Below are 8,971 nucleotides of genomic sequence, written 5' to 3'. Positions count from 1 at the left end.
CCAAACGTTAATAGTAGTAGTCATAATACTGAAGCTTCCTAAAGCCATCCTTTTTTAATGGCACAACATGTTTCGTGTTTGCACGTGGTAAAATACAGCACAGCGGAGACCGCCTTTCTGGAGAGTCGCCCCTGGAATACGGCTTCGCTTTCTGCCTTCCTGTCCTGCGGGTCACTGCAGCCCCCTCCCGCCCGCCTCCCTTCAACCCTCCTCCACCGGGGTCTTTTTGAGCCCACATCCCACTGCCCCCACCGCCCTTCAGCGGTCCCCACTGCCTACAAAGTGAGGCTCTGCTCCGTGAGCTGAGCTGCAAGCCGATTCACAAAGGGTGGGTTTCTCCGGTTAGGCCGCTTGGGGAACGAACGGCCCAGCGCCCTGTGGGACCCCACCATGGCGTTTTCTTCCGGACAGGGCCAGCCTTTGGGAGAAGGTGCGGTCATCGCGATGAGGGCTGACTTTCCAAAGCCCCCGTGTCCGCCCCCGCCCCCACCCCGCCCTGCCCCCAACACACAATCGCAAATCCGACCGAAGTTTGCCCCCCCTAGCTTCTCAGAAGAGCCCTACAGGGGCTCTTCGGGAAATCCTGTTGCCTTTAGGACCTGGAGGATCTGAGGGGGGGACCGGGGAGGTCACCCCTCCCCGCCCCCCGCGAAGCCGGCACCGGAACTGCCCTAATGGGAACCAGTCGACCAGAGCTCCGGTGTGCGGAGAGCTCGGTGGGCCGTCCGAGGGGCGCGCGGCGCAGAGGGGGCGCCCCGGTGCAGGCCGAAAAGTGCGGGCTTGGTGGGCGAGGCCCCACGCCCCCAGCACAAGACCCGCCGGGGCGCGGTGCCCAGACCCCAGCGGCCGCTCGAGGGGGGAACCCAGACCTCCCCGGAAAGCCCCACCGCCCTCTGCGCGTGGCCCGCATTCCGCCCCCGCCTTCGGTCCCTCCCCCGCACCCCCGGCGGGACTGCTCTAGAATTTGGGGTGCGCGCGTGATTTCCCAGCAAGGGAGGACTAGGGCTCTCTCCAACAAGGGGATAGCCCCCGAGCCCCGCGAGTGTCCCCAGGACTGGGAGCCTGGCAGGGGCAGACTTGCCCGGAGGAGGCGCGAGGCTGCGGGCGGGAGCGAGTTCCCGGGCGTGCGCGTCCCCCGCGCCCGGACCCTCCGTCCACCGCCTCCTCTCGAGGCCCGGCCTTTGGTCCCGGCGCGGGTGGCAGGGGGCGGGAGCCCAGGGGCCCAGCCGGGGCAGCTGGGAGGGTCACAAGCAGAGACCTGCCGCCGTGCCGGGGCGGTGGTCGAGGTGGGTCCCGAGGGAGCGGGGGCCGGAGCGGGCCCGCGGGAGCGCGGGGTGGGGGCTGGAGCGCAGGCCTGAGAAGTGGGAGGGGACGGGTTGAGGGGTGGTCTCTGAGGAGGAGCCAGGCTGGCCTGTATTGTTCCTCACTTCGCCGCCCCGAGCGCGCGGCGTGCGCCGGGGACAGTGCGCGGGGCTCGGGGCTCCCCCGGTTCCCCCCGCCGTCCGCTCCCGGGGCTTCGCAGCGCGCCCCGAGACGCCTCGGCCCCGCCCGCCGGCGCCCGGAGGGAGTGGCCTCCTCAGGTGGGGTGCGGGTGTCCCGAGGGGCTGTGGGGAAGTGAGGCGCGCTACGCCCGTGAGGCTAGGACTGTCCTGTCCGAGGAGCGGGATCCCCAAGTGGGCGGCCTCGCCGCGCAGCCCCCGCTGGATCAGCGGACTTCAGGCCGGGTGGGCTGCGCAGGAGCGAGGGTCTTCCACCTCACCCCGCCGCACCCCGTGTCCCTGCAGAAGCCTGGTGCCCCGGCCCCCCTCCCCCGCGATGGCCGCGGTACGCAGCCGCGGGGATCGCGGATGTCGGGGCGCCCCTCCCTAGCGGGCGCAGCCTCCTCTCCCTCCCGCCGGCAGGATGGGAGGCGGCGGGTCGGCGCTGAGGGTCTGCGCGGAGCACCGCGGGGGCATCAACTGGCTCAGCCTGAGTCCGGACGGCCAGCGCCTGCTCACGGGCAGCGAGGACGGCACGGCCCGGCTCTGGAGCGCGGCGGACGGCCAGTGCTGCGCCCTGCTGCAAGGTACACGCTCCCGCTGGCCCCTCCGCTCGCGTGCCGCCCGCCTCGGCTCTTCCTCCCGCAGACCCCTTCCCCGGAATCCAGCCCCCAGCCACCCCGGCCCACATCCGACCAGCCGGGCGCACGCGGGTGGGAGGGGTGCTGGGTGGGATAGGGCCGGGGCGCAGAGCTGGCTGCGATCGGGGTCAGTGGGCCAAGGGGCGCCCTCTACGGGGGCGAAGATCACTTGTCAACTCGCTGCGTGAAATCATTTCCATTACAAAAGTTTTAACGAACAAAAAGAAATCACACCTATGCCGCTTCGGCTCGCCAGCGCCTTCCCTGGTCCCACCCCCTGGCGGGTCACCTTTGACCAGACATATCTCCCGGGGCAGTCAGGGTAGCAACCGGGGCTTGTTAGGTGTGGCAGTCCCAAGCACGACAGTGTACAGTCCTCACACGACTGTTATCCCGCAGGGGCAGACAGGGAAACTGAGGCCCAGAGTTAAGTAACTTGCCGGGGTCGCACAGCCAGTGGGGGGTAGAGTTGTAATTCGAACCCCGCTCCCATCCCTCCGCCCCGCCCTGCTCTGCTCTCCTCTGCCCTCGTCATCTGTAATTTAGCATATTGGGAAAGTGGACGCAATAACAGGAGTTTTATACAAGTTTTACAAATACATATCGGTTTATATTTGTGTAGTTATTCATCGGAGGTGGATATATGGGTCCCCGTCACATCATATCAAGTCCCTGGCTGGGGCTCCTAGCTGTCTGAGCCCTGCGGGCAGGGGTGGTGGCCGTGGTGATCTATGGGGGGAGGGGCTGCAGAGAGCAGGCTGGAGAAGAGGAGGGGTCTCTGGAGGGCGGTCAGAGGGGAGAGGAGGCCCTGCTCTTCCTGCTGAGTGGAAGTTGTGTTCTGGCGTGGCCTTCCCACCCCAGGCCACCTGCTACCAGCGACCCTGGGTCCCCAGCTGAGACACTCCTACATGTGGAGGGACACTTAGACTCTGAACTCGCAGCAAGTCGAGGGCGTGCAGGCAGGGAGGCGGGGAGGGCCTTGGCAGGAACCCCTGAGTCTCAGCATGCTCTTTGAACATGACTGCGTCTTATCTGCGCTCTTCATCCCTTCGAAAATATTTTTAGTTGGGCTTTTTTGCTTATTCTGCACAATTCCAACAGCTCAAGGCCAAGGCACTGTCCTCCCTGGAGACGCCATGGGCCTTCCCTCCCCCTTGTCCTCCCTCCCCCATGCCCTCCATCATCCATCCCCGGGGTCTGCATGGGCCTTGCTCCCCGGGCGACCCCGCAGGCGTTGTGGCAGTGGAGCCCTGTCTCTGGACTGTGGGTTATGGTCATGGTCATGGGTCAGGGAAACACTCTGCAGCCCCCAGGGCCCCTCTGCTTGCCCGGCTCTGAGCCAGTACTCACTCAGCTTGTGTTTTCAGATGGGTGGGTGCTTGGTGCACAGAGGAAGGGCTTGTCCACCGGGAGCCTTGACCCCTGCAGGGAGCCTCAGCCTGCTCAGGGCCAGGCCCCCAGGAGGGCAGAGGGTCAGCCTGGCCCAGCTTCAGAGATGAGGTTTTTTACGTCGACAAATTTCTTTTTGTTATCACCTCTTACGTCTGTCTTTGTTTATGTGTTTATATTTTTACCGGTTCACAATCAACATGCACACCTTTTTTTCTTTTTCTACGTCCGTATGTCACAAAAGTGGCCCCGCACCTCATGGTCTTTCAGCACCCCCGGTTTCATGGCTACAGTCTCACTGAGTAGAGGTGTACTGTATACTAGCGTTTCTCGGTGTTTTTCTTGGCCTAATTTACACTTACACTTGGCACTTTGCCATCCTGCTGTCAAGATGCTTTTGAGATGGGAAGACGCAGCCTGGATGGGGGAGACATTCCCGAGGTAGCCTGTCTGTGAGGCGGGGCTAGGTTAGCGCCCCATTGCACAGGGTCCATTGAGGACCGCAGAGGTGAGCCTCGGGGGGCCAGCTCAGAGGACACCTACCTGCCCTCGGGACACCCTGGCTGCCTTCCAGGGTGGCTCCTTCTCACAGTGCTGACAGAGCTTGTTTCAGGGAAAGTTTGTTGACAATCTTAACATATTTTATAAACTCTTTGGGGTTAGCTAAAAGCTGAGCTGTATTTTGCCAAACACATTTTGCCCTCAACTTTTAAACTGACGTATATTTTGAGTGAAACATTATCTGCAGTTCCTTCAAGTGTTTATTTAATTCGCACAAACGTTGTTTTCTTAGAGGCTTGGCATGTGCTATTCAAGAAGACTGAAAAACCTTTTTTTCTTAATTAAAAAAAATTGTTTCTTAGAAACCAGGAAGTTGAGTTTGAGGTCTTCCAAGGGTAACTAAGCTTAAGCCCAGGGTCAAAAATGAAGTGCGAATTAGCTCGAAACCTCCCAGGAGATTCTGAATCCCCATCTCCCCGATCCCAGATATTTAAGTGAAATTTTAAAATTCTATCGAAATCCTTGACGTAATAAATACGTCTCCCAAATCTGTGGATATTTTAATTTACCCGTATTCTCATCTGTGAAGTGGCTCATTGGTCTAACCTTCCTTTGATTCTGTTGATTTTCTGTTTCCCGAATTTCCCTCAGATAGACTCAGCTTCAGTTTGCTGTTGAAAGTTGTCATCTGAGGTGGAGACATCTTTGCCTGAAGGACAGGCCCTACCGTGATGGGGACCTGAGGTCTCCCGGGGCTGCTTAATAATGCCCGAGACGTAAACACTGGTCCCATGACAAGGACAATGTTTGAAGGATCTGACAACCGCATCGATAAGATGAATGACCAGGTGCACTAGACCAAGACCCCAGGCTCTGTGTGGCCCTAGGCCTGCATCCTCATCCACCATCTCTGCCCGACACCCACATTCCAGCGCAGGGGCCCCTCCCGCTTCCTGGGTGCTGTCTGCTCTCCCGAACACTCTTCTGTCCGCATAGGTGCCAGGTGGACCCTGCCTCCACGGCGGCACTCAGGCTTCTGCTCTGCCGCCCCCCGACCCCGCCGGCATGCTCCGTCCTGCACGCGTCACGCTCTCTGACTGTCTGTCCTTCTGGGTGAGCCGCTCGCTTCGAAGGCAGGAAATGTGTCTTAATCATCTCGACATCTGTGTTCGTTTCCTGCGACTGCTCTGACCAGCGATCGCGCTGGGTGCCTTTAAAACAGTTTACTCTTGCGCAGTGCTGGAGGCCAGAGGTCCAAAACCAGTGGCCCCGGCATGAAATCAAGGTGTCAGTAGGGCTGTGCTCCCTCTGAAAGCCGGAGGGGAGAGTCCGGCCACCTCTTCCAGCTGCTGCCGGCACTCCCTGGCTTGTGGCCACATCACCCTAGGGCGTCTTCAGGACCAGCACCTTCAAGTCAGCCTCTGCTCTGTCTGCACAGCACCTTCTCTCTGGGTCCTTAGCTCTCCCTCTGCCTCCTTATGGGGACACCTGTGGCTGCCTTCAGGGCCGGCTCTAGTACTCAAGGCTAACGTCCCCATCTCTAGATCCCTAACTCAATTATCCCCGCAGATGTGTCTTTTTTCAAGTAAGGTAACGTTTCTAGGTTCCAGAAACTAGGACCTGACCTCGCTGGGCCCATAATTCTGCCTGTCATTGTGTTTCTTCCCAAACATAAGACCAGCTAACACCTGGCGTTTCCTCAGTCCGTGCAACAGATAGGCATCGCCACTGTCCCATGTCCCACGGAAACCGAGGCATGGGCAGGTGAGTCGGTAGCAGCGCCAGGGTGCCGGCCCGGGCATTTGGCTCCGCAGACCATGCCCTTGGCCTCTGTACTTCCTGCCTCCGTAACACTGGGTTTGTTGAAAGGCTGAGTGAATACGAACAGCTAGAACGTTTGAAGAAGACTCTAAGGCGATGATGAGGAAGGGGAGGGAAGGAGAGGGGAAGATGAGGGAGCAAAAGGAGCCATTCAGAGGGGGCCGGGGCGGCACCCCCTGAGTCGCTCCTGGCATTCCACAGTTCCCCAGACGCTCCCATAATACCTACGCCGTCACTTCAAAGGACTCGCTCGTTCTGGGCTTGTCTCAAACCCTCCCTGCCCTCTGCTTTCTTCCCTTCCCGTCTCAAACATTCTTCCCGGAAGAAAATCTCGGAGCCGGCTGCCCTGGCAGTCTCACGTCTCCCGTCGTCTGCAGGGCACGAAAGCTACGTGACCTTCTGCCAGCTGGAGAACGAGGCCGCCTTCACGTGCAGCGCTGACCGCACCATCAGGAAGTGGGACGTGCTGACCGGGCAGTGCCTGCAGGTGTTCCGAGGACACACGTCCATTGTGAACAGGTCAGCGTGGGCTGGGGCCCCGAGGCCGCCAGGCAGCGAAGACTTAGCTTCTTGTCATAGAACCTGGCCGGGCCCCAGGGGGACACAGACGTAGGCCGTGGGGCCTCTGCCTTGGAGAAACGTAGCTTCTCTGGGGAAGTCCATCTGTGGATGCGGGAGGCGGTCATCAGAAGCATATAGCAGTGAAGGCCCAGGATGGAAGTGCCCCCAGGTGTGACAAGTGCTAACGGCCCAGGGCTGCAGGTGGGGAAGGGGGCACCATCAACTCATTGACTTGGAAGCACACCTGCCCCCTGCTAGGCACAGGGGTAGGCATTAGAGGCCACAATTCCTAAGATGGGAACAAATTCCAGAAGAAATGGCTTAATTGGTACCTGATAGTGCAGCAGGGGCTTGAAGGAAGAGCAAAATGGGACGGTTCTGAGGACGGAGTCCAGGGTATTTTTAAACTTCTCTTCTTCCCTGTTGCTGTTGAAAACACCCTGCCCCCCTCCTTCTCAAGGTTTGAATTTTTCTTTGTTGAATTTGGGTCTGTGCTGGGCTGTGGAAATTCCTTTGCCGATCAGATCAAATCAACACTATTTATGTAACTTGTGGTGGCCATCTCAGACGCCCGAGGGACTGCCTGGTACAAGCAGGAGTCTAGACACCCGCCCTCGGGCCCTCCCGGCCTCCCTGACCATGAGGGACACCTAACTGGGAGCTGAGTGAGGAAAGGCCCAGTGCAGGTGGTCGTTTGATGGGTCAGCAGACTGGGCTGGGCTGGGGCTGGTAGGAAAGGATGTTTGCAGCCCAAAGGGACGCTGGCGGCTTTGCGCATGCCTGGGTCGGGGTGCGACCCGACTGTTAAGGACCATGCACGGTGGGTGGAAGCGCTGGGCCAGCCCGGTCAGCAACTGACTGAGCACCTGCTGGCTGCAGTCACCGAGCGGGGCATGCTGGGGGGGGGGGTGAGGGGGCGGACCCAGTAACACCCCGCGCAGAGAAATGGAAGCTGTGTTGGCTCAGGGTGGTTCTGAGTAGGGAAGGCAGTCTGGAGGGATCCCCATGGGCACTGGTGCAGCCCCCGCCTTCCAGCAACCCAGCTTCGCCCCCGCCCTGAGAAAGAGCAGGTGAGGCCGGGAGGCCAGGGCGGAGCAGACAGGTGCTGGAGAAGGGGCTGGAATGAGCACTCCAGGCTTCCGGCCCCCGCTGGCTTCTTCCCAGCACTGTTTCTTGAGAAAGGATGTAGTGATAGAGGAAAGTGTGGTGACAGAGTCTCTTTTGTGGGGCCATGAGCAGCTGGAAGGGCAGAGGCGGGGGGGTAGGTGGGAGAAAGCCCCGTCTCAGGTGACCCGCTTGCCCTCAGGTTGTAACAGGAAACTTCTCAGCTGCTCCTCAGAGGGAATCTGGACAACGAGAGCTGGAAACTGTGCTCTGCCGGGTTTAGACTTTCACACACACACACACACACACACACACACACACGCTCACTACTTTTGAGCGGTAGACATTTGCTTTCAGTGCCTGTGCTCACAAACGAGCCATACTCCTGAGGCGAGGATGTGTTTTCAGAGCCAGGCCAGGTGTGTGAGCGTCCAGGGGTGCTGACAAGGCCCGGCGTCCCCGCCCTCAAGTGCCAGGCCACAGCTGGCAGCCCTAAGGCCCTCGGCATCACCTGTGGGTGCCACATGGCGGCAGGTCCTCACTTCCCTTTAGAAATGCATGTGTCGAGAAACCGTGCCTACTGGGTATTCTAGAAGGAGCGGGCAGAAAGTGCGCGTTTCAGTGCGGTCTGCCCCCTGAGCGACTCGCAGGAAGAGAGAGCGAGGCGGAGGTGAGGGGCGCGGGCCAAGGTCTGTTCTCTCCAGTGGTCCTTCTCTCCTCCCACCCATGCCAGGCTCCGGGCAGGAGGGAGCACGGGGTGCCTCCGACCTCACCCCTCTGTCCCCACACCGATGACACGCCCCCATTCCGGCCGTGGCCTCAGCTCTGCCCTGTGTGGTCGCCCCTCCTGGGGGCTCAGGGCTTCTTGATGAGGGTGTGTAAACAGACCCTTTGAAGCTATACCCAAAGTTCTATACCAAAGGCAAATGTTTGTTTTTCTGGGGAGAAGTTCTTAGCTTTCACCAACAGGAGAATAAGAATCATGAATTTTTACTGCTTGGGAGGCTTCTTTTCCCCTGTGGCAGAGGGTGGAGGGGAGTGGACATACCCTCTCTGCTCCTCCTACCCAAATTCCTTGGGGCCCTTGGCCCAGGGCTGTGACCTGGACCTGGAGTGTCACCAACAGACGGAGCCTGGATGAGGTTCTGCTGTGGGAGCAGACAGCAGACACCCACCCCCATCCCACCCCTGCTTGTCTCTGACTGTGCCTCCCCTGACCTCATGGATGTCACCCGTGGGCTGATCTAGGACCGGTGTGCTGTGAGCATGACAGCAAGGGCTGGCCTGTGGGCTGGGAGCAGAGTCCCCTCCAGAACTCCTGGGGCTCACCGGCTTTCCCACGCCGCCTCCATCGTAAATGCCCGTCCTTCCCCTGGGGTCTGACCTGTTGCTGGGGTGACCAGCATGTCCCACTTCACCCAGAACCTTCCAGGTTTTCAAACTGCAAGCCCTGCGTCCCCAGGGGCCTTTCAGTTC

At 60.1% G+C, this 8,971-nt stretch overlaps 1 protein-coding gene across 3 annotated transcripts in view; it reads left to right on the top strand.

Annotated features, from left to right (window-relative positions):
• Positions 1–514: 514 nt before the first annotated feature.
• Positions 515–8,971, top strand: part of WDR86 (WD repeat domain 86) — a 15,260-nt gene continuing 6,803 nt past the window's right edge. Inside the window, exons 1-4 of one of the 3 annotated variants that reach the window (XM_011377563.2) lie at positions 1,318–1,580; positions 1,785–2,065; positions 6,208–6,349; positions 6,739–8,965. In XM_011377563.2, coding sequence (XP_011375865.1) covers positions 1,903–2,065; positions 6,208–6,349; positions 6,739–7,045 — 612 coding nt within the window. In that variant the 5' untranslated portion in view covers positions 1,318–1,580; positions 1,785–1,902 and the 3' untranslated portion in view covers positions 7,046–8,965. Of the gene's footprint in view, positions 1,287–1,317; positions 2,066–6,207; positions 6,350–6,738; positions 8,966–8,971 lie in introns of those variants that run through there. The other 2 variants (XM_023521795.1, XM_011377564.2) reach the window with 2 other exon arrangements.

This window comes from Pteropus vampyrus, unplaced genomic scaffold (genome assembly GCF_000151845.1).
Source record: "Pteropus vampyrus isolate Shadow unplaced genomic scaffold, Pvam_2.0 Scaffold316, whole genome shotgun sequence".
Classification (NCBI taxonomy): domain Eukaryota; kingdom Metazoa; phylum Chordata; class Mammalia; order Chiroptera; family Pteropodidae; genus Pteropus; species Pteropus vampyrus.
This window is presented reverse-complemented; position numbering and strand designations above follow the sequence as displayed.